The sequence below is a fragment of the Galeopterus variegatus genome, unplaced genomic scaffold, assembly GCF_000696425.1.
Source record: "Galeopterus variegatus unplaced genomic scaffold, G_variegatus-3.0.2 Scaffold674, whole genome shotgun sequence".
Taxonomy (NCBI): domain Eukaryota; kingdom Metazoa; phylum Chordata; class Mammalia; order Dermoptera; family Cynocephalidae; genus Galeopterus; species Galeopterus variegatus.
Genome location: NW_007726785.1, coordinates 106,540 through 132,848, shown reverse-complemented (window position 1 = coordinate 132,848; position 26,309 = coordinate 106,540). Strand labels below are relative to the sequence as shown.

Here is a 26,309-nt window from a genome sequence, read left to right as displayed (position 1 = left end):
ACTGACTTTTGATCTATAGAATCAGAATCTTAGATCTGAAAGGGGTTTTATAGATCTTCTAGTTAAGCGGTTTTCTAATATATCTTATGAAGTGGTGGAACAAACTAATTTTTCACATGAAATGTTATAAAATCTAGTTAACAAATAAGTTTGGAGCTCTGAGACTGGGAGAGGAGGGGTGAGATAGATTGGAAGAACATGAGGAGAGATATACATAGTGTTAAGTCTTTCTTTACAGAAAATTTTAAAAAAAACTTGTTTAAAAGGAATCTTTAGTTATGTTTAACTAGCAGCCTTCATGTCAGCCGATTTAAAAATATATATGTTTTATGAATGAATTTATTTCTCTATAGAACTAAATTTACTTAAAGCACTCAACTTTAATTGTCTTTTGAAAAATTTGGAAGCACTTATAAACATCATGTTTCTTTTTTCTTTAGGAGATTGAACTATCCAATGTCAAAAATGAACTTTCAACCATTAAGAAGCTACTTGAAATAGAAAGAGAAGAAAAAGTAGGTTTTGTGACATTATAGATAAAGTCATTGTAAGGTTTAGGTGCAGTTATTATAAATATGTTATATTAGAAAATAATTTGGTAGATTTGCATTTTTATGAATATATTATATTAGAAAATAATTTGGTAGATTTGGGTAACTAGGATGAAAAAATATAGTTTTTCCCTGTTAGCTTTTTTCCAGAAGTATCTGGTATATGTCCTCACTTAAATACTAAACACGTATAAGTGGAATTTTAAAAATAGTAATAATGCCTTTAAATATACTGTATTTGAGAAATATTTAATATATTAAAAATGCTTATTTATTTAGATGTGTTTTTTAGCTATCATGTTTCAGAAAAAAATGGCTTATATCTATATAGTGTTTTGCAGTTTACAAAGTAAATTAACTCATGCTTTAAAAATGACAGATACTATTTATTTGTGTGACTTCAAAACATGTTTGCATAATCACACTGCATCAGCCTAGATAACATATACTTTCAGTTTCAAGCCTCCGTGATTTGTTCATTTTGTTTTCTGCATTTAATTCCTTTCATCCTTCTCCATCTGTGGAAAATATCACACATCTTTTATCTGCAAATGTAAGCTTACTGTATATAAGTATTCTCATAGCACTTTGTTCTTACATAAATTTGTTATTTCACTCTGTGGGTCCCCTCTCCTCCAATTATATTGCAGACTCTTCCAGGGCTAGGATTTATCATTGTTTTTTCTTTATCTGAGCACAGGGATTAGAAATTTTTATATTTTCAATAAATGTTTGTTAAAGGAATGACTAAATAGCTTTCCCTTCACCTGCAATACTTACCTTTATCCTTACTGTTTCAGTAGAAGAGGAATTTTTCTTTGTCTTTACTTTTGATGTTCTTGATTAAAATCCTTAGCAATTTTCAGTTTTTACTTGTTAGCCAATAAACATGAAAAGACTTTCATCATCTTAAAAAAGCCTTGAAACTGACCACTCCTTAAGCTACTATACTATCTCTGTTCACTTCTTAAGCATCAAACTTTTAGAAAGAGTAGCCTATAATACTATATAATTTTTCAACTCTCATCTACTCACCTATTAGAATTTAGCTATTGGCATAATCACTTTCTTGGCTTGGGTCACATTTAACTCCTTATTGATAAATTTAATGGCTTCTTTTTTATTTGCCTATCATGAAGAATTCAAGGTCACTGTTTCATAGTATTGTGTTTCTGATCATTTATCTGTGAATACACACACATGTGCACACATGTACACACACAAATATGCCTGTATGTAGATATATTCAAAATTTGGGCTTGTGGTAGATTGTATTATTCAAAATATATGCTGCTCTTTTCCATGAGGTTCCTCTCAAAGGGAGAATTATATATTTCCACCTCACTGACTTCAGGTTTAGCTAAATGATTTGTTTTACACTATGGAATGTGAGCAAAGTGACACTTCTGTGAAGAAGCTTTAAGAACCACCATATGTTTCTCCAAGCCTCTTTTTTCCTTTGACCTTGGGGCTGACAATATTCCCGACAGAAGTTGCTCCTTCAGTGTAGATTCCTGGATATATACCCTGAAGTGGAATTGTTGGATCATATGGTAACTGTATTATTAATTTTTTGAAGAGCCTCCATACTCTTCATTTGATATTTGACATTCCCACTGACTGTGCACAAGGGTTCCAATTTCTCCACATCTTCTTCAGCACTTGTTATTTTCTGTTCTTCTGACAGTGACCATCCTAATATGTGTGAAGTGATATCTCATTGTGGCTATGAGTTGCATTTCTGTTATGATTAGTGATATTGAGCATCTTTTAATATGCTATTGGCCATTTATATATCTTTTTTGGAGAATTAATTATTCAAGACCTTTGCCTATTTTGGAATCAGGTTTATAACAATTTTATTTGTGTGTATTTTGTCATTGAGTTATAGGAGTTGCTTATAGTTTCTAGATATTAACATTTTGTCAATATGATATATATCTTAATGTTTTTGTCTTCTTATTTTTTATCACATATTAATACTTATTTTATTTTCTTTTTCTCTGAAGTGTGTGTATGTGTCTCACTTTGATTTGGAAAGTGTATGTAGTCTTTTTAATTATTTGATTTGTTACTGTTATATTTTTAAATAATATAACCAACACTTTCTTCCACCACATCTTTCCCTGCATATACGATTTTAATATTTTATTTTACATTGTCAAGATTTATAAAAATGTGTATTCTATTCTTTAACCATGATTCTTGCATCTGTTTAACTTGAGCTTTGTGTTTACATAGATTCAGCTCATCTTTCATGTGCAACTTTTTCTTCTCAGTTTTGATCCCAGTCAATATAAAAATCCTCATTTTTACCTATAAGCCCATTGGTATGAGGAAACTGTTACCAGATGACAATCTTAACTTTCAATTAAAATAGGTTGGGGCTGGTTGGTTGGCTCAGTTGATTAGAGTGCAGCCTTGTAACACCAAGGTCAAGGGTTTGGATCCCCATACCAGCCATCTGCCAAAAAAAACCCCCAAAAACAAACAAATGAAAAGTAGGTTGGCTTTACAGGATTATGATCAATCACCTTCCCTAAATCTTTCATAGTTTAATGGGGCTTAATCTCTGCCTGGTGATGTGAAATGTGTTTGTTTGCTATCTTGATATAAATGGAGAGTTTCAAAGTCTTCCAGTTGGTCCTTACAATCTCTCACTCTGTGGTCAGAATCAATATGGTGGTTATGCCATATCTATTCAAACTGTAAACCCAGGATCTAAAGAAATGACCACAAGAAAGGTTTATGGTTCCATGGACTCACCATTAAAGTGGACTCATTAAATTCTGTTTATCACCTGACCTGGATAACACTTGCACTTTTACTAGTGAGAAAATGGTAACATTTCCCCAAGAATTGGTATTAGCTAAGAGTCAATGTCCAATTACCCATAAATCTTCATATTTTTATCCTCAGTGTACAAGATAGTAGGAAGGATGCAGTATGTATTTGTGATATTATTGTGAAATATTTCCATAAGAGTAACAGACTTCCTTTTTTTTTTCAAAGGGCTCTAGGCTTGTAAATTTATTTAGGTCTGAAATTTGGTCACAGGGCTGTCATTCCCTACTGTGGTAGCTTAAGTTAATATTCTGTTTGCTAGACTATATTATAGGCATATTTTACTTATTAAAATTAAATAGGGACCTTAATGGGCTGCCCATCTCTTTGGTCTTAGGGAACCCATGATCAATTAGGCACCATCAAAGATATATGTTTGTGTATGAGCTAATTCACACTTTGGAAACACATGTTGTATCAGAACAGGCTGTACTAAGATCTCCAGACCAACAAAAGTCAAGAGTTGTAGAGACAGTACAATCGTGGGAGGTGCTTTCTCCCTTCTGTCCTCTAGAAGCCAAGATATGTAATTCTGAGAGTCAGTGCAGTATTGCTAGTTTAGAGAATATGCTTTATACTAGAAGATAACATTACAGTCCCTTAGTGTAGACACCAGTTGTCACTATACTTGGAGGTCATCCATTGGTGTGTGATAGGATACACAATAATAACAGTAAATACTGTTACATCAGCTTACTGCCAGCTTCTTCCATGGTAAGGTGAGTTCTCTGGTTAGGAGCAATATTGAGAGAGATACCATGGTATACACAAGGTATTCGGTGAGGACATATATTACATAGGCATCAGGGCAGGAAAGGCAAGTTTGCTAAAAGTTCTGCAGACTGGGAGACTTTTCCCTTCTCTGAGACCTGGGTCGATTTTGTTCTAGAGATGACTGTCACATTACAGGCATATTACCTGTAGGCGAGGCTTAAGTTTTCTTTTTTCCCACTGAATGAATTCTATAGCTTAGCATATCACACTTCTCATTCTGACCACAACTCTCCTTTCCATTTTTATCTGGACTGCTTCTATATATACACCCTATTCTTCAGCAAAAATTATGTATTACTTCCTACGAATTATGTACTTTTCTGTATTTATTCTTTTTGCTTCTTAGCTTTCTTTTCTTTTTATTCCTCATTTATATTTATAGTGAAAGTTTGTTCATTATTCAGTGTCCAACAGAAATGTACCTTTTCTCAACACGCAGGGAAAAAAACATTCTTCCTGTAAAGGCCAATAATATTTTGAATCTCTTCATAACTCTTCACAGTTTAGTTACTTGTGTGCATCCCTTAGTCTAAATTCTGGTCCATCCACTTTATTTTACAAATAAGAGAGACGAGATTCAGAATTTTAAGAGAGTTATTCAAGATTCCATAGATGCATACTAGTAATAGATCAGATTAAAAAGAAAAGGTAGTAAAAACCAAATAACACCTCTGTAAGAAGGAACTACTTTGTTTTTCTTTTCCGTTGTTATTATTTTGTAAGATTGAGAGATTAATCTTCTTTCTTTGTTAATACTTATTAGGAAAGATTTTGATGGTAAGAACATTCATTTGTGATAGTAGTAATGACTGTGTCCTATGTACTAAATATTCATTTTTAATAGGAAAAACTCAAAAGAGAGGTGAAAGAAAACACAACTTCTATCAAAGAAAAAAAAGACAAGGTAAGGATTTTATATAATTCTTTATAACCAATTAGTTTTCTAACATCTACTTAGAGATGATTTTTTAAAGTAGGAAAATAACATTTTAAGTATATCACACAATTTTACTTCCTAAATTGTTTCTTGCTATTTCTTAATTCAAAAGCATTAGGTGAAAAATTTTAAAACATTTGTCATTTGGAGATTTAGAGAAGATTTCAATCTTTCTCTGTAATTCTTATTATAGTATTTTCTTGAATTAGTTAGGTACTTCTGTGTTTCTCTTTTGAAAAGTTTGCAACGTTAGAGACAAAATATTCTCATTAATAATTCTAAAGTTTATATTTAGATTGTGTCTAACTTTGGGTTTCAAAGGGGCTATATAAATGACATCTTGTTTTCCTCACATAAGTTCTGAACCAATTGTGAAAGACAATGGAGAACCAAAATAATATCTTTATTATTGATAAATAATTTTGGAGAATGTGACTTACATTTGAAGGTAAAAGGATTTCTTAATGTTGAAATCCAAAAGTAGACAGATTCTACTTTGCCACAGGTAGAGCTTGACTGGGACTGGTCTACCCATTCAATGGCTAGCCCTTGTAAAACTTGTGGCCTAAAGGAGCAGAGTAGAATGAATACGTGCTTTCTTTGGTTCTCCAGATGAGGAGTAAGGAAGGGGCTGTACTATATGTGCTCAGTTTCTCCTCCCAAATTCATCAATCACATTAAGTCATTATTCCTCTCATAAGGAGACAGAGAGAGGTTAGGAAGTTTACCATAATGGTGCTCCCTACACATGGAAGGAGGAAACAGGTATGGGGAAGAAGAGTACCCCTCAGCTTCTAGCCTATTTGATAATATGGGATTGTTGCAGAAGGAGTTTGATTTAATCAATTTTTGGTTAGATTCATTAAGTATATTTTTTATCCACAGTGATGTTGTCTCCTAGAAGTTGCTGTGATTGTAGTTAAACTGAAAGTATCAATTGCAATAGTCTGGGAACATTTCAGTTGTTTGGTATAGACAAAGAAAAAGAAGAGGGAAAGAAATATTGAACCTGTGAGTTAATATTGAGTGCTTCATATGTTCCATTGCTGTGCTAGACACTTGAAAACATTATATTTGGAGAAATTACCCTCATAAAAATATTAGCCAGCAGGTTTAGATATAGTCTTAGGGAAGAAGTGTCTGATGAAGATAAATTGGTTTGCTCTCTACTATTCTTTTCTAAACATCGAATGTGTTCATATTAATGAAAGTATATATCATATATCCTTATAGAGATGTTTTGATTCATGTATAATTGCATAATATTTGCCCATTATTTGTATCGGTTATTAAGTAGATTAGTAAATGCCATATATTTTATCTGGGGTCTGGATTTCATTGCAAAAATGAAAACATGACAAAAGAAATGAAGAAATTTAACTAGGCTTTTTTTTGCTATATTTATACCAATACTATTGCAAATCACAAGCCTTATATTTAATAATAATTAAATTTATCAAACGTTTCTGAGTTTGGGCAAGTTACTTCTTCATGTCTCAGTTTCCTCATCTTTAAAGGGATTCAGTATCTATCTCTTAAAGTTGTTATGAGAATTAAGTGAGATGGTATTTGTAAAGCATTTAAAATAGTGCTTGACACATAGTGAATGTCACATAAGTCCTTGTTTAAATACTGCAACAGAGAAAATCTGTATATATGTATCACTGGAAATTTAACATTCAGAAAAAGATGTAACTTGTAAGTAAGTACATACGTTTCCATTATGTGTTATGGAGAGGAATAGTTCAGTATTCTCAAATAGGGAAGCACTTTATTTTAGGCTACCAGGGAAATGTCAATTCCCAGACAAGGCCACCAGGTGGTGCAGTGACTTTAAATTGCCATTCTCAGATCTGTTGGGGGTAAAATTTGTCCATGAAAGTCGTTACATTTTGGATGTTCCAAGGGTGACCCCTGATGAATCCAAAGAGTAGAAAAATTTTGCTTTTTATGAAATATGTAGGAAAAAAGATACAGAAATGCAACTTTGTGAAAAATGCTATCAAAATCCATAGTGCTACAAAAAAGGATTATGAAGTGACAGCTCACTAGAACTGCGGAAGAAAACTACAAATCGTCTCATTTACCTCCTTGATTTTATAGATGGATAAATTTAAGCCTGCAGATACTTGGAGATTTAGTTAAAATCACCTGGCAAGATAGTAAAAGATCCAGGAGAAAAGATCATATTACTTGGTTCCTACTTCAATTTTTTTTAATAGTACCTCTTAATACTACCCCCTATACCCTCCTAAGTTAAACTCACTGCAAGTTCAACCACCATGCTTTTGAAGTATTGTCCTTGTAGTCCTCTGTATGTGTGTATTGTCCTTGTAGTCCTCTGTATGTGTGTGCGTGCGTGCACGCACACACATACCCTATTCTTTTGTATGAGTGATTGCCATGATTGTATTCATGGAGATCATGGTGACTAAAGGAAGTGGTAAAATGAAAGTGATGAGCATAGATTTTATGTAGGAGTCCACAAAAGCAGCTATTAAAAGCTTTTTCTACAAAGTGAGGTCAGGTGCTAAAGGAAGCTATATACAAAGGTAGAGGACAGAAAACTGAGGAAATTGAGTTGAAATATTATCTACGTACTTAGAGTAAATTTGCAATTTGTTTACTTTCAGAATTGAAGCAGACAGGCATTTTTCCAGGTTTTTTTCCCTGAAAATTTTTCTCATTCTTTACTTTCATAATTTTTCCTCCCTTTTTTTGGAGGTGAGCGAGGCTGGTGTTTAGGAAAAGGGTGCTGTTTTTATAGGTTAGAGGGAGGAAGTATGAATGGATGAAAGAGGATAAATGAAAAAACAAATTGCCCTCTGGCTTTTAGGCTATTGGAATGAACCACAGATTAAGGCTTTTGCTACCAGGAATAGAGATTTTTTATTTTTATTTTTATTTTTTTAGAGAATCCTCAACTTTGGTCAAATAGAGAGTTGAAATATTTTATTTGTTTTATAGTAGCTCTGTGAAGATAGGGAGGAGCAGAAATCATTTTCACCGTAATGGGCAAATAAATTGACAAAGAGGATAACTGCAGTTTATTCAAACTTATCTAATCAATAATAAATTTGGGGGTAAATTCTAGTTTATTTCAGTGTTAATTCTAGTTACTTCACTTGAATTAAAGAAATAAATAATTAAAATGACATTTAATTATGGCATTATTCACTTTTGTTGTTCAATGCAGAAAACACAGACATCTTTATTGGAAACACCTGAAACTATTTATCGGAAATTTGAGCCTAAAGCCTCTCCTTCACTAAATATATCGCAAAATTTCACATCAGCTAATCATGGCAAATCCAATGCTGGAAGAGACTATCTGTGGGCATCTGCCAAAAGTACTTTACCTAAACCATTACCAAAGGTTGGTGGCTAAAATTTCTAAGATAGTAGTAATGTTTTAAATAAAAAAAGAAGGCTCTGGTATCACACACACTTTGGAGATATTGCAGGTTCAGTTCCAGAACACTGCAGTAAAGTGAATATTTCAATAAAGCAAGTCACACAAAATTTTTTGGTTTCCCAGTACATATGATGGTTATATTTATACTATACTGTAGTCTATTAAATGTGCAATAACATTATGTCTTAAAAAGGTACATGCCTTATTTTAAAAAATACTTTATTGCAAAAAATGCTAACAGTCATCTAAACGTTTAAATGAATCATAATCTTCTTGGTGGTGGAAGGTCCTGCCTTGGTGTTGATGGCAACTGACTGATCAGGGTGGTGGTTGCTGAAGGTTGGGGTGGTTGTGGCAATTTCTTAAAATAAGACAACAATGAAATTTGCCACTTTTGAGTCTTTCATGAAAGATTTCTCTCTAGCATGTGATGCTGTTTGATAGCATTTTATCCACAGTAGAACTTCTTTCAAATTGTAGTCAATCCTCTCAAACCCTGCTGCTGCTTTATCAACTAAGTTTATGTAATGTTCTAAATCCTTTGTTGTCATTTCAGTAATGTTCAAACATCTTCACCAGCAGTAGATTCTATCTCATGAAACCACTTTCTTTGTTCATCCATAGGAACAACTCCTCATCTCTTCAGGTTTTATCATAAAATTGTACCAATTCAGTCACATCTTCAGGCTCCACTTCTAATTCTAATTCTCTTCTGTTTCTACCAAATCTGCAGTTACTTCCTCCCCACTGAAGTCTTAAAGCCCTCAAAGTCATCCGTGAGGTTGAAATCAGCTTCTTCTAAACTCCTATTAACCTTGATACTTTGACCTCCTCCCGTGAGGAGGTCTAAGTATCTTAACGCCGTCTAGAATGGCTAATCCTTTCCGGAAGGTTTTCAGTTACTTTGCTCAGATCCATTAGAGGAATCATTAACTATGGCAGTTATAGCCTTACAAAAAATATTTCTTAAATAATAAGACTTAGAAGTCAAAATTATTCCTTATCCGTGGGCTTCAGAATGGATGTTGTGTTAGCAGCATGAAAACTACATTAATCTCCTTGTACATGTCCATCAGAGCTCTTGGGTGACTAAGTGCATTGTAAATAAGCAGTAACATTTTTGAAAGGAATCTTTTTTTCTGAGCAGTAGGTCTGAACAGTGGGCTTAAAATATTTGGCAAACCATGGTGTAAATAGATGTGCTGACATCCAGACTTTGTTGTTCCATTTATAGAGGCAGCAGGGAGAGTAGATTTAGCATCATTCTTAAGGACCCTCAGATTTTCAGAACAGTAAATGAGCACTGGCGTCAACTTAAAGTCACAAGCTGTGTTAACTCCTAAAAAGAGAGTCCGCTTGTCCTTGGAAGTTTGAAGCCAGGCATTGACTTCTTTTCTTTAGCTATGAAAGTCCTAGATGGCATCTTCTTCTAATATAAGGGTATTTTATCTACATTGAAAATATGTTGTTTAGTGTAAGCACCTTCATCAATTATCTTAGCTAGATCTTTTGGATAACTTGCTGTAGCTTCTACATCAGCACTTGCTGCTTCACCTTGAACTTTTATGTTATAGAGACAGCTTCTTTCCTTAAACCTTATGAACCAACCTCTGCTAGCTTCAAACTTTTCTTCTGTAGCTTCCTTACCTCTCTTGGCCTTCATAGAATTGAGGAGATTTGGGGCTTTGCTCTGGATTAGGCTTGGTATAAAGGAATGTTGTGGATGACTTGATCTATGCAGACCACTACAACTTTCTGTATATCAACCATAAGGTTGTTTCACTTTCTTATCATTTGTGTGTTCTTTGGAGTGGCACTTTTAATTTCCTTCAAGAACTTTTTCTTTGCATTCACAACTTGGCTAACTGGTGCGAGAGGTCTAGCTTTTGGCCTGTCTTGGCTTTATGACATGCCTTCCTCACTAAGCTTAATCATTTCTAACTTTTGATTTAAAGTGAGAGGCATGCAATTCTTCCTTTCACTTGAACACTTAAAGGCCACTGTAGGATTATTAATTGGCCTAATTTTAACATTGTGTGTCTCAGGGAATAGGGAGGTCTGAGGAGTGGGAGAGTAATAGAGGAATGGCCAGTAGGTGGAGCAATCAGAATACACACATTTATCAGTTAAGGTCACCATCTAATTATATAGGCATGGCTCATGGAGCCCCCAAACAATTACAATAGTAACGTCAAAGATCAGACATCACCATAACAGATATAATCATATTGAAAAAGTTTGAAATACTGCAAGAATTACCAAAGTGTAACACAGAGACACAAAGGGGATACATGCTGTTGGGAAAATTGTACTGATAGACTTGCTCGATGCAGGGTTTCCACAAACATTCAATTTGTAAAAAATGCAATATCTGCGAAGTGTAATAAAGTGAAGAGCAATAAAATGAGGTATACATGTAACTGGTATCTCACAGACACATATATAAAACTAGTTTCTTGAAACTTTTAATTTTGGGGAGTTATCAGCATGAAATGATTTATTTTTTTTCTATCACTGTCCACAACTTAATAGTGGCATCTTTGGCAGATTGCATAACTTGCTGGTCATTTTACCAATGCATAATTCCCTGTTGTGGGAAATCTGGTTTTGATTTGACATTTTACGGTATCATCTTAATTGCCTTCCTCTGCTGTTTACCCCACATCATCTTGCTGCTGGAGTTCTTTACTCAGTAGTCATCTTGGATCAGGTGCCACTAGCAAGGTGGCTCAATTCTAGCTATCTTCCACATACATATCCATTTAATCCATGGGGAACTCATACAATCTTGTCATGCAGAATAGCAGTGTAGAATGCTTTACTTCAGACCCCTCTTTCCTCTCTGCCATTTATTACTCTTTAATTTCCTTCTCCTTTGCTCAGCTAGACACAAAGGTAGATAAACAAATTTGCTGCCTAGGTTTGTATCCAGATAGAGAATGAGATACCAGTTTCCCCTTCTTGAAGGTACTCCTAGTCTTTATAAGGACATTTTTGGAGTTCCTGCCTCACTTGGGAGTTCAGGAGAAAAGTATCTTAACATGTCTCCACCCCTCTAAGCTGAATTTCATGCTTTCCCCCTTCCAAGTTTCCTTACAAAAACTGAGAAGGAGAGAGGTGTCTGTTGGTTATAGGGCCTGTTCTACCATTTTTTTAATAAGCCCTAGAGAGGGATCTGGCCTCAATCATAGGTTGCTCTCTTTGTAATATGATTTACTATCACTTGCCCCTGGCTTTGTGTCCCAGTTGACAATTCCAAAGCAAAAGAAAGAGTCCCACTCACATTCTGATATATATATACATAGTATTTTACCCCTTGCAAAAATTATGAAAATCAGTGAAAATTAGTGAACTATAAACTTAGAGAGGCTTTTATGTAAGATTATTCAGTTGTATTTACTATCATATGGTTCAAAATATGAAATGATCTCTATTAAATAATGACCATACTTAAAAAAACTTTTTATGAATATTTGTAAGAAAAATGAACAGATCTTAAGTATTTGACCTGAATTTTCACAAACCAGACGTAACTTTATAACCAGCACCCAGATTAAAGCACAGAATATTACTATCATCCCAGAAGAGCTTCTTGTTCCCCCTTCCAGTCACTAAATCCCTCCTCCAAAGCCAATTATTGTCTCAGCTTCTAATATTAGTTGTACCTATTTTTGCCTTTCTACAAGTAAAATCATCTGGACTTCTTTTATTTAATATTATGTTTGTGGGATTTCTCCTATTGTTTCTTGAAGTTGTAGACTGTTGTTATTTCTGTATAATATTCTATTTAGTGACTTACCACAGTTTATTGATCAATTTTATTGTTAATGGACATTTGAGTAGGTTCCATATTGGGCTGTTATGAACAGTACTGTAAAAATTCCAGTACCTGACATGTGTGCATTTTGTTTGGATATTTACCTAGGAGTGAAATTGCTGTATTATAGATTTATGCATATGTTCCATTTTAGTAGATACTGCCATTTGTGTGTGTGTGTGTGTGTGTGTCTTTGTGTGTTTTAGTGATTGTGCCAATTGACATTATAGTTAGCAGTGAATGTGAGTTCTACTTGCTCCAGATGCTTACTACCATGTGATATTTTCCATCTTTTTTATTTTAGCTATCCTGGTGGGTGTGGTAACCTTACATTTTAAAAATAAGCTTTTTATTTTGCATTATATTGTGTATTTATAGAAAAGTTGCAAATGTAGTACATAGAATTCCTTTATATTCCTCAATAGTTTCCCCTATTGTTAACATTTTACATAATCATCATACATTTGTCAAAACTGAGGAACTTGCATTAGCACATTACTATTAACTAAACTTCAGACCTTATTTAGATTTCACAGTTTTTCCATTTATGTCCTTTTTCTTTTTTTTTTTTTTGTCTTTTTCCGTGTCCGGCAACGGATCGCAACCCTCAGTGTCGCCCCCGCACCGGACCGGGACCGGCAACGGGATCGCAACCCTCGGTGTTGCCCCCGCGCCTCGCTCAGCCAGTGAGCGGGAACCGGTCTGCATGTGGGATCCGAACCCTCGACGGGAGCGCCTCCGCGCTTCCCAAGCAGCGCACTAGCGCAGTGCGCCACCGGGCCGGCCCATTTATGTCCTTTTTCTGTTCAAAGGTCAAATCCAGGTTTCCAAATTGCATTTAAATGTCATATCTCTCTATCCTTGATCTTAATTTTTAATGGAGGCATCAACAGCTATAAATTTCCCTCTAAGCACTGATTTCACTGCATCTCGTAAGTTTTGGTATGTTGTGTTTTCATTTCCACACATCTCAAAGTACTTTCTAATTTCCTTTGATATATTCTTTGACCCATTGGTTATTTAGGAGTGTGTTGTATTCGTATATTTGTGAGTTTCCTAGGTATTAATTTGGTTGGCTTATAGTGTTGTTAAAGTATTCTGTTTCCTTGCTTATCTTCTGTTTAGTTGTTTTACTCATTAAAAGTGGGTTATTGAAGTTTCCCGACGATTATTGTTGAGTTGTCTGTTTTTCACAATTTTTGGTACATGTATTGTAGGGCTGTACTCTTAGGTACGTATGTGTTTATAAGTGTTATATATTTTTTGATGAATTGGCCCTTTTACTCATATTAAAAATCCTTCTTTGTCTCAATTTTTGTTTTATGTCTATTTTGTCTGATATCAGTGGAGCCACTTCAGGTGTTTTTTGCTTACTGTTTGCATGGTATGTTTTTTCACACCCTTTTACTTTCAACCTCTTTGTAGTGTTGAACCCAAAGTGTGCCTTTTGTGGACAACATGTAGTTGTATCATGCTTTTTTCCATCATTTCTTCTGCTAGTCTCTGCTTTTTGATTGGAGTGCTTAATCCATTTATATTTAATGTAATTACTGATAAGGTAGAATTTACTTCTACCATTTTGTTATTTGTTATCTATGTGTCTTATGTCTTTTTGTTCCTGTATCTCTCCATTACTTCCTTCTTTTAAGTAGATACGTTCTAGTATGACATTTTAATTCTTTTGGGTTTTTTCCTATATATTTAAAGTTATATTCTTAGTGATTCTCTTGAGGATTACAATTAAACCTTAAATGAAAATGATCTAGTTTGAATTACCACTAAAGTAATTTTAAGACTATATAAAAACTTTGCTCCAATATAGCTTCATTACCTTCCCCTCTTTTTATGCTATAATTGTCATGTAAATCACATATTTTACACTGTAAGCCTGACACAGTATTATAATTATTGCTTTATGTGTTTGTGTTTTAAATCAGGTAGGAAGAAAAAAGAGTTACAAACAAGCAGCACATTTATACTATCTTTTATAGTTACTTATGTGGTTATCTCTATCAGTGCTCTTTATTTCTCCATGTGGATTCAAGTCTAGCATCCTTACATTTCACACTGAAGGACTCCCTTTAGTTTTTCTTGTAGGGAAGGTCTATAGTGGTAAGTACTCTCAGTTTTTGTTTACCTAGGAATCTCTTAATTTCTCCATTTAAAAAATATTAATTTACAAAATTTTATTTAAACATAATTGATTGTACATATCTGTGGGTTACAGCATTGAATATCAATACCTGTGTGCATTAAGTGATGCTAAAATCAGATTAATTAGTATATTCAACATTTCACAATGTAATTGTTTTTTGTGGCCCTTTACTGATTTCTTGCTAACCCCCTTCAGTGGATTGAATGGCCCCCCAAAGTCATTGAAGCTTAATCCCCACTGAAACTGTTGAGGGTGGGAAATACTATTAGAGTAATTGAGAGGTGGAGCCTTGAAGGGGTGATTGGATTGTGAGGACTGTACTTCCATGAGTGGATCGGTCCATTCTTAGAATAATGGGAGTGGTTCTGGTGACTTTAACAGGAGGGTGACAGAGGAGATTAGTCTCTCTCTGCTCTCTCATTTTCTGCCATACCATATCTTATTTATTTCATTTGCTGTACTCAATCCCAGTTTAAAATTAGCTTATGTATTTGCCTATTTATTTTAATTGTATGTCTCCTTCCCTCTCACCACCAACCCAGAAATGTATACTTTATGTAGGTGAGTTTTTGGTCTCATTCATTATTTTGTCTCTGATTCCCAGTGTGGTGTATGGAACATAGAACAGGGTCAATATATAATCAAGAAATATATGAATGAATTTCCCAAGAATGAGAAACACTGAGCTGAAAATTTGTATCCTAAAAAACATTACAGTGGCTAAGCAAACTAATGCTCTCCTTCCTCCTCCCCCTTTCCCACCTCTAGTAGCTAGGCTCAGTTCTGTTCTTTCCTTTTGAAAGTTCAATGAATTATTGTGATTGTTGTATCTTTCCCTTTAAAAATTTCTTTGGTTTTCTTTTTTTAGATCCCACTTATGAGTGAGGACATGCATTTTTCTTTCTGTGACTGGCTTATTTCATTTAACTGAATTTTTTCTAAGTTCATTCATGTTGCTGCAAATGTCAGAATTGTATTCTTTTCAATGGCAGAGTGGTATTCCATTGAGAATATATATCATATTTTCCTTATCCAACCATTTGTCAATGGACATTTAGGTTGGCTCCAACTCTTGGCTATTGGAAACAGAGCTGCAATAAACATGGGAATGCACATATCCTTTTGACATGATGATTTCCATTCCTTTGAGTGTATACCCAGCAATGGGATTGCTGGATTGTATGGCAGCTCTACCTGTAGTTGTTTGAGAAACCTCTATAGTGTTTTCCATAATGGCTGCACTAATTTACAGAGTCACTAACACTGTAGGAGGGTTCTACTTTCTAAACATCCATGTCAGTATTTGTTATTCTCTGTCTTTTTGATAATAGCCAGTCTAACTGGGGTGAGATTCTATACCAATGTGGTTTTGATTTGCAGTTTCCTGTTGCTTAGTAATGTTATGAATTTTTTATATGTCTATCAGCCATTTGTATATCTTCCTTTGAGAAATGCCTATTCAGCTCCTTTGCCCAGTTTTTACTCAGGTTACTTGTTTTTTTTCTGTTGAGTTTCTTGTATATTCTGGATATTAATCCTTTGTTGGATGCAGAGTTTACAAATATTTTCTCCCACTCTGTAGGTTGTCTTTTCACTCTGTTAATTGTTCCTTTTGCTGTGTAGAAGCTTTTTAGTTTGATATAATTCCATTTGTTTATTTTTTGTTGTTGTTGCTGCCTGTGCTTTTGGCATCTTATTCATAAAGTCTTTGCCAAGTCCTACTGCCTGAAGTGTTTCCCCTATGTTTTCCTCAAGGAGTTTTATAGTTTCTGGTCTTATATCTAAGTCTTTAGTCCATTTTGAGTTGCTTTTGTAATATGGTGAGAGATACAGGATTAGTATCATTCTTCTACATATGGATGTCCAGTTTTCCCAGCTCCATTTATTAAATAGGCAGTCTTTTCCCCAATGTATGTACTTGGTGCCTTTGTCAAAGATCACTTGGCTGTAAGTATATAGCTTGATTTCTGGGTTTTCTGTTCTGTTCTGTTGGTCTGAGTGTCTGATTTTATGCCAGTACCATGCTATTTTGCTTACTATAGCTTTGTAGTAGAATTTGAAGTCAGGCAGTGTTGTGCCTCTGGCTTTATTTAATTTTTTGCTCAGGATTGCTTTGGGTATTTGGGGTCTTTTGTTGTTCCATATGAATGTTAGGATTTTTTTTTCTATTTCTGTGAAGAATGTCATTGGTATTTTGCTAGGGATTGCACTGAACCTGTAGATCACTTTGTGTAGTTTGGACATTTTTGCAACATTGATTCTTTCAATCCAAGAGCATGGAAGGTCTTTCCACCTTTTTGTGTTCTCTTTAATTTCTGTTAGCAGTGATTTGTAGTTCTCATTGTAGAGATCTTTCACCCCTTAGTTAAATTTATTCCTAGGTATTTTATTTTCTGGTGTCTATTGTAAATGGGCTTGCTTTCTTGATTTTTCTGCTAGTTCATTGTTGGAGTTTAAAAATGCTACTGATTTTTGTGTTGATTTTGTTTCGTGCAACTTTACTGAATTTAGTTTTTGGCAGACTCCTTAGGTTTTTCTATATATAGGATCATGTCATCTACAACAGGGACAGTTTGGCTTCATCTTTTCCAGTCTGGATGCCCGTTATTTCTTTCTCTTGCCTGATTCCTCCAGCTAGTACTTCCAATGCTGTGTTAAGTAGGAATGGTGAGAGAGGGCATCCTTGTCTCGATCCTGTTCCTAAGGGAAAAGCTGAAAGCTTTTCAACGTCATTTTTCAACATCATTCAGGATGATGTTGGCAGTGAGTTTATATATGGATTATTGTATGGAGATACTTTCCTTCTATACTTAATTTGCTGAGAGTTTTTAACATGAAGGATGTTGAATTTTGTCAGGTGCTTTTTCTGCATCAGTTGGGATAATTGTATGGTTTATGTATTTGAATTTGTTGATATGTTGTATCACATTTATTGACTTGCATACGGTGAACCATCCTTGCATCCCTGGGATAAATCCCACTTTGTCATGGTGTAAAATTTTTTTGATCTGTTGCTGTATTTATGTGTTTGTTAATATTTTGTTGAAGATTTTTGCATCTATGTTCATCAAAGACATTGACCTATATTTTTCTTTTTTTGTTGCATCTTTATTTGGTTTTGGTATCAAGGTGATTCTGGCCTCACAGAATGAGTTTGGGAGAATGGCCTGTGTTTCAATATTTTGGAATAGTTTGAAGAGAATTGGTATTAAGTCCTCTTTAAAGGTTTGATAGAATTCAGCAGTAAAGCCATCTGGTACTGGGCTTTTCCTTGTTGGGAGACTGCTGATTACTGCTTCAATCTTGTTGCTTGGTATTGGTGTGTTCAGTTTTTCTGTTTCTTATTTGTTCGATCTTGGTAGTTTGTATATGACCAAAAGTTTATCCATTTCCTTCAAGTTTTAAAAATTGTTGGCATATAGTTGTTTGTAATAGTCTCTAATTATTCTTTCTATGTCTGTGGCCTTGGTTGTAATGTCTTCTTTTTTTTTTTTTTTTTAAAGGATGACTGGTAAGGGGATCTCAACCCTTGGCCTGGTGTTGTCAGCACCACTCTCAGCCAGTGAGCAAACCGGCCATCCCTATATAGGATCCGAACCCGTGGCCTTGGTGTTATCAGCACTGCACTCTACCGAGTGAGCCACAGGCCGGCCTATGTCTTCTTTTTCATTTCTGATTTTTGTTATTTGGGTCTTCCCTCTCTTTTGTTTTTAGTTAACCTACCTAATGATTTGTCTATTTTATTTATCTTCTCAGAAAACCAACTTTTTGTTTCATTGATCCTTTGTGTCTTCTTTGGGTCTCTATTTCATTTAGTTCTGCTTTGATCTTACTGATTTCTTTCTGTCTACTAATTTTGGGATTGGATTGCTCTTGTTTCTCTGTTTTGTGTGTGTGTGTGTGTGTGTGTGTGTGTGTGTGTGTGTATGTGTGTGTGTGGTGAAGCATTAGATTGTTTATTTGAAATGTTTCTACACTTTTGGTGTAAGAGTTTATTGCAATAAACTTCCCTCTTACTACTTTTGCACTATCCCACAGGCTTTGGTATGATGTGTATTTATTTTCTTTATTTTTCAGAAATTTTTTGATTTCCTGTTTAATTTTTTCTTGGGCCCATTGTTTGCTCAGGAGCATGTTGTTTAATTTCTATGTATTTGTATAGTTTCCACAGTTTTTCTTGTTACTGATTTCTAGTTTTAGTCCAGTGTGGTCTAAAAAGATAGTTGAAATAATTTAAATTTAAAAAAATTGGTTGTGAATTGATTTGTGACCTAACATGTGGTCTGTCCTGGAGAATGTTCCATGTGCTGATGAGAAGAATGATAGTCTGTAGTTGGATGAAATGTTCTGTAGATACCTGTCATGTCCAGTTGGTCTAAAGTGTAGTTTAAATCTTGTGTTTCTCTGTTGATTTGTTTCCTAGATGATCTGTTCAATGCTGACAAGAGGGGTGTTCAGTTCCCCAACTATTATGGTATTGGAGTCCATTTCTTCCTTTAGGGAAATAAAGTTTGCTTCATTTATCTGTGTGCTCTGGTGTTGGTTACAAATATGTTTATGATTGTTATATCTTCTTGCTGCATAGATTCCTTTATCATTATATAATGGCCTTCTTTGTATCTTTTTATGGTTTTTGGTTTAAAGCCTATTTTATCTAATATAAGAATAGCTACTCCTGCTCATTTTTGGTTTCCATTTGCATGGTATATCTTTCTCCCTCCCTTCACTGTTATTCTGTGTGTGTCTTTACAGGTTTGTTGAGTCTCTCATAGATAGCATATAGGTGGGTCTAGCTTTTTAATCCAATCAGTGTGTGTCTTTTGAGTGGGGAGTTTAATCCATTTATATTTAGGGTCTTTATTGAAAGGTATTGTCTTACTCCTGGCATGTTATCAATTTTTGCTTGAATGATTTAAATGTCTTTAGTTCTTTTTTCTCCTTTCATTGTTTGTCTTTGGTGTTTTTTGATTTCTTGAGGTGGTGAGGTATTGTTTCTTTCTCTTTCTCATTTGTGTTTTTGTTCTACCAGTGGGTTTTGTTCTTTCTTTTTTATTTATTGTAGTGATTATTGGTTTTTGGATTCTAGATGCAGGACTCCTTTAAGTGTTTCTTGTAGGGCTGGTTGTGTGGTGATGAACTCCAACAATTTTATTTTAGTCTGGGAAATGCACTATTTCTCCTTCCTTTCTGAATGATAGTCTTGCTGGATATAGTATTCATGGATGGCAGTTTTTTCTTTTAGCATTTTGAATATATCATCCCATTCTCTTCTGGCCTGCAGGGTTTTTGCTGAGAAGACTGCTGTTAGTCTGATGGGGACTCCTTTACAGTTGACTCGATGCTATTCTCTTGCTGTTTTTAGGATTCTCTGTCTTTGAGTTTTGTCTATTTGACTATAATGTGTCTTGGAGAGGACCTTGTTGAATTGAATCTGTTTGGGGATCTTTGATCTCCTGGGTATGAAGGTTTGTGTCTCTCCCTATACCTGGGATGTTTTTGCTATTATTTCATTGAATATGTTTCCAATGCCATTTCCTATCTCCTCCCCTTCTGGAATACCCATGATTTGGGTGGTAGTGCACTTAAGATTTACTGCTAGCTCTCTTTGCCCAGTCACCAAAGAGCATTTGGCACCCCATCCCTTCTTCCATAGCCAGAAGGAGCAGGCCAGACCTGTGCCTGACACCCCTCATCCTCAGAAATGTGTTGGGGACCACATGCCCCCACATCTCACCATGCCAGGCTCCCAGGGACTGTCAGGAAATCCTCCAAGTTAGCCACTACTCCTAGGATGAGCCGTGTATGACCCATGGCCCCAGGTCCCTGGGAAGCAGGGATGTTGGTGGGTGCTCCATATCCCATCCTTGGGCCTTTCTGTGCTCTGGCCAATCAGGATCCCAGCCTTGGGAACTTATTACTCTCACCTGTGGCCCAACTTCTCTGAAGGACCACTCCTTGTGGCCCCCCCAGCAAGCTCAAGGACAGGAGGGTGCTGTTTTGTGGTGGAGACTCCCCTGCACCCCACTGTCCCATTCTCAGCCCTGAGTCCACCCTTGGTCTCAGCATGAGTGCAATAGTGCATCCCAGGGAGCTGTCTGGAGAGCTGGCTAGCCGAGGTCTTCTTGTGGCTTGGGAATCAGAAGACATCAGTAAAGACAGCCACAGGGCACAGAGGCAAGTGCAGGATGGTCACACCAGCACAGAATTAAGGCTGTTCCAACCCCACGTGCCTGGGAGCATGAGCACGAGCAGCAGAGGACCCTGCTCTTTGCCCTTTGCTGACGTTTCTCTTTTATCTTCTTCTTGATTTTCCTCTTCATTTTTTCTTTTCCCTCCATGTTTTCCTTTCTGTGTATGAGTGGGTGGCATTGCCCCTGTCTCTCTAACTAATTAAACATGGTGAAAGCACGATTCTTGTAAATGTGCAACCTAAGAGGATGGTTGTGTGTTTTTTTCAATGTAAACACTAAAAACAAAACAAAACAAACAAAAACCTCACAAAGGTTTTATGACCAGCAAACTCTATGTAAAAGCATTTTAATATTAAATTTTTTATTGGTAACTTTTTAAAGAATAAATATATGGACCATTGTATAGGTAAATAAAATCAAAGGTTTTCTGCTAGCTATCTTAGATTTTCTTTATTTTTTAAAATTCTCTTTCTTTCTTTTCTTTTCTTTTTTTTTTTTTTTTTCATCCATCTGGGTTATTTCAAAAAGACTGTCTTCCAGATCAGAAATTTTTTCATCTGTTTGTTCTAGTCTGTTGTGTAAGCTTTCAGTGGTGTTTTTTATTTTGTTGAGTGAATGCTTCAGTTCCAAGAGTTCTGCTACATTCTTTTTTAAGGTAGTAATCTCTTTGTAAATTTCCTCCTTCATATCCTGGATAGTTTTTCTCATTTTATTGTGTTGTCTAACTGAATCTTCTTGTTTCTCATTAGTTTCATTAAGATCGTTGCTTGGAATTCCTTTTCAGTCATTTAAAGGGTTTCCTGCTCTATGGGGTCTGCTAGTTGAGAATTATTGAACTGTCTTACAGGGTCAAAACCAAGGGCTGATTCTATTCCAAGTTCAGCTCTGCATTCTAGGACGTTGGGGGGGGGGGCCTTCAGCCAAAACGGCCACTCATTCCTGCAGCAATTCCTGACACTGAGTGGATGGCCACAGGGGTGGCACACATTCCCCTGTGGGTTGGGTTGCAGGCTGCTCTCCTTCCTGTAGTCAGAAAACTGCTTCAGTCTCCACCAGTCTGGAGTGGGGGATAAGGTGGTGTTGGTCAAGGAGAATTTTTCCATTCTCTTTGTGGCCATCCTGAGTCTCTGCATTCACCAAAGTCTCTGCTACTTCCTCAATGTATTTCTTCTTCCTTCTTTCATTTTTCTTGTCCATGTGTAGCTAGGCATTTGATGTATTCTCTGTCCATGTGGGGGAGACAAATAATGTCTCCTGTTTGTGTATCTTGCCTCTTCCTGATCAATTTCTCCATTTTTTGAAGGATAAAATTGTTGAATATAGAATTCTTTGGTGATGGTTCTTTTCTTTAAGCACTTTGAATATGTCAACCCATGTCCTTCTAGACTCCACAGTTTCTGATGAGAAATCAGCTGTTAATATTATTGAGGATCCCTTGTACATGATAAGTTGCTTCTCCCTTGCTGCTTTAAAGTTTCTCTTAATCTTTGGCTTTTGACAGTTTATAACAATGCGCCTAAGTTTGGTCCCTTAGAGTTTATCCTACTTGGAGTTATTGAGGCTCTTGGATTTGTCGGTTGATGTTTTCATCACATTTGGGTGGTTTCAGCCATTATTTTTATCAAATATTTCTTCTGCTCTTTCTCTCTTTGCTCTCATTCTGTAACTTCCATTATGTGAATGTTGGTGTGCTTGATGGTGTCCTATGAGTTTCTAAGTATCTATTCATTCTTCTCATTTTTTCCCTATTCTTCAGACTGTTTAATATCAGTGAAATTATATTCGGGTTCATGTATTCTTTTTTCTGCTTGCTCAAATCTGCTGTTGAACCCCTCTACTGAGTTTTTTATTTCAGTTATTGTACTTTTCAGTTTTAGAATTTCTATTTGGTTCTTTTAATAATTTCTATCTCTTTACTGGTAATTTATTTGGTTAGACATTGTTTTCATGCTTTCCTTTCATTTTTTAGACATGGTTTTCTTCAGCTCTTTGAACATATTTAAAATACGTGACTTTAAATCTTGTCTAGTAAGTCTAACATCTAGGTTTCCTCGTGGACAGTTTCTATTGTTTTCTCTTTTTGAGGGGCCATACTTTCTTGTTTCTTTGCATGTCTCATAATTTTTTTGTTGAAAACTAGACATTTGAAATAATGTAATGACACCTCTGGAAATCAGATTTTCTTCTATCCCTATGGTTTATTGTTTCTGCTTATTGTAGTTGTTATTGTTTAGTAACTTTTATAAACTTATTCTGTAAAGTTTGTATTTTTTCGTTGTGAGTGCCACTGAAGTCTCTACTTGGTTAGCTTACTGTTCAGCTAATGTTTGGACAGAAATTTCCTCAAATGCCTGGAATGAATAAATCTCCTAGTCTTTGCCAAGGTGCTCTATATGTGTGAAAGGGCAAGCCTTCAACATTCAGCCCGGCAGCTGACAACTCTGCCTTAGCTTTCAATTCCTGCTTGTACAGAACCTCAAGATCAGCCAGCGATGAGAACTAAGGGCCTTCTCAGGTCTTTCCTAGCTTGTGCAGAGCCCTATACTTGTGCATGGCCTTCTATATTTCCAGGAATATGTCTGAGCTTTTCAAAGCTTCTTTGAATATCTCATTTCCTAGCTTTCTTATTAAGGTTTTGGTTAGTCTTTTGTTTGCCTACTGTCAATCACTGCTTCAGGCTGCTGCAAAGTTAACACACTTGCTTGTAATTGTTTTTGAAAAATGCTGCCCTGCCCCCTGCCACACTAAGGAGAAGGATTTTTATATTGAGTGAGCTCTCAGGTTTAATATAGCCAGTCTTATAAGTGGGATATTTTAGAGAATCACTAGACAGATCAAATAATGAGAATTCATCAGAAACAAGGTGTTGAAAAATCTCCATTTCTCTTCTGCTCTGTCTGGTGGCTGCCAGAATGCACCAAAAATGTGGGCTGTTATTTTTAAAGGATAACATAGAGCTGGAGAATAGGGGATAGGAACAGTGAAAGTTAAGATACCACAAAGTTTGCTGTTCTTATAGAGGGTCAACCATTTTGTGGGGGTGGGGGGTGAGGGTGTAGGAATCAATGCACTCCAGATGGCAGCAAGCCACTTGTTATTTTCCAGAGTTTTGAAAAAAACAGATTCTGACTTTTCACTGGTATTTTTGTTGCTTTTATGGAGGAATGAATTTTTAGAGCTCCTTACTCTGTCATTTTTGCTGAAGTCATTGGCTTTACTTTTTAAAAATACTGTTTTAAATAAAAAAATAAAATTACAGTTAAAGCCATTTGTTTCATAAAGCCATTTGTTTAGTAAAAATTATTGGATAATATGGGGTACTGAATATTGATTAATGTGAATTACTTTACCAAGAAAAAATAAACAAACATTTTTTCACAAAACACTAAAGGATTTTGTGGAGAGAGCCAAGCTCACTCGGTTATATTATTAACAATTAATATTAAATTCTTAATATTGCTCAATTAATAGAAATATTAAAGTCTGTCTTAAGATTGTTGATTGCTGAAGCTGGAGTGTCTGTCTCTGTCTCTTCATCTGTATCATTCTCTCTATTATTTTCTTTAGCAAGTTGAAGGCAAAGACAAAGAAAGCCTACTCTTGTAAGTTTTGTGAATAAAGAAAATTTCTGGTTTCAGAAATGTCAAAATTAAATTCTTATCTGAAATTTTCTGCCTCATATACTTGCCAATAATAATGGAGATTTCTTATTGCTAAGGACTTAAATTGCCTAGAAATACTTGATTAAATCATTTATATAAAATATGTTTTATTTGATGTAATAATGTATTGTTTTTTATTTTTGGATAGGCATATACAGTGAAGACACCAACCAAACTAAAAATCCAACAAAGAGAAAAGAATATACCTAATGAAGAAAATAATAAAAAGAGAAAAATGGTCTTTGAATTTGACATTAATTCAGATAGTTCAGAAGCTACTGATCTTTTGGTAAAAATATTACAAATAATCAGCATTTATTATTTTTTTATATTATTTGTTATTTGTATATGTTATTTATTTTGATATGTGTGCATAATATATGTACACTGTACCTACCATTGCAATACTGAAGTACAGTAGAGCTCTGCTATAACACAGAATCCACTGCTTTTGCAACATTTTAGAGAAATTAGCATTCAAATAATTTTCCTCTAAATTTTAGAAAACGTGGCATTTTGAAAATACTCAATATAGCATAGTTGGTATATGAGATGAAAGAAAGGCACAGGGAATATTTTAAATCTTGCCACAGGCAACTGTATTATTCAGAGCTTATTATACATGTTTCTTTATTTTATATGTTTATTATATATATTTATTTTACATGTTTCTTTATTTTACATCACTTATTGGTTAATATTTCTGTCAAGGTATTGATTGAGAACTCTAACATTTCTATAACTGTTATGGAGTTAATGTTTTAATGACAGCATGTTTAAGAAAACTATTTTCGCTATCACTTTGTTTCACTAATTACTCCCTATTCACACATACCAGTCTTTTGTAAAGGCATAATAATGGTTTATTGAGAATAGATTTATTTAAAAACAGGTAAACTTTACCTCACTAAATAGAGCAATGCACCAAAAATTCTTAATGACAAAATTCCATTTAGAGACATTTGTTTCATTATTCCTACTTATAAGATTCTAAAATCTTTTTTATTGCTTTGAGACCCTTTATTTTCATTTGTTCTGGAGTAATGAATAGTTGAAATCTTAAAAACTTAATTATTTAAGTTAACTTAGAGTTCCTACTCTAGTACTCTTTTGTTTTCTAGATGATAATTAACATCTTAATGATTTAAACTGTGAAGCAGATATTATACTAAACACTTTACATAGATTACTTCAATTATTTCTTACACCAATTCCATGTGATAGACGCATACACAATGTTGTTATTTCCATTTTACAGATAAGGAAACTGAGTCACACATACCTTTTTCAAGATCCCATGGCTAGTAAAGTATGGAGCCAAAATTAAAACACAAACAGTCTGCTTCATGGCCTATATAAGTCATATCACATCATAACTCCCAATTCATACTGCAGTTCAGATATATAAAGATGTATATGAGTATTAATAGAAAGAGCATGGGCTTTGGAATTAAACATTCCAGAATTGTAATCCTTACTATTTTTCTTATAGCAGGAATTGGGCCATTTTTCAGCTGATCTGAGATTCAGAATGATTCAAAATAATTGTATTTCATTTTTTAAAGGAGCATCACAACTTTGCAGCACAATAAACATACTTGCAGTATTGTAGAATTGCATGCAATTGTGTAAACCAGTCTAAGAAGACATTTTGCAATGAGTTTCATTGGTTATAATTATCACATGAATGCATTAGTTGTTTTTATAGTTTTCCTAGCTTATGTAGTTAAATTTTGGTGACCATCATCTGTACTGGCCAGCTGAAAAAAAATTATACATAAATAAATAAAATTTTGGTGAAAATTCAAATTATTATAAAAATTAAGATTTAAAAGTGGATTGTTGGGCTGGCCTGTTAGCTCACTGGTTTAGAGTGTGGTGTTGATATCACCAAGGTCAGGATTCAGATCCCCTTACTGACCAGCCACCAAAAAGTTAAAAAAAAAAAAAAAAAAAAAAAAAG

General features: G+C 34.9%; 1 protein-coding gene across 1 annotated transcript in view; it reads left to right on the top strand.

Annotated features, from left to right (window-relative positions):
* Positions 1-26,309, top strand: part of SYCP1 (synaptonemal complex protein 1) — a 122,862-nt gene that overhangs the window by 88,625 nt on the left and 7,928 nt on the right. The window contains exons 28-31 of the mRNA XM_008571278.1: positions 441-515; positions 5,014-5,073; positions 8,303-8,482; positions 24,495-24,635. Coding sequence (XP_008569500.1) covers positions 441-515; positions 5,014-5,073; positions 8,303-8,482; positions 24,495-24,635 — 456 coding nt within the window. The remainder of the gene's footprint in view (positions 1-440; positions 516-5,013; positions 5,074-8,302; positions 8,483-24,494; positions 24,636-26,309) is intronic.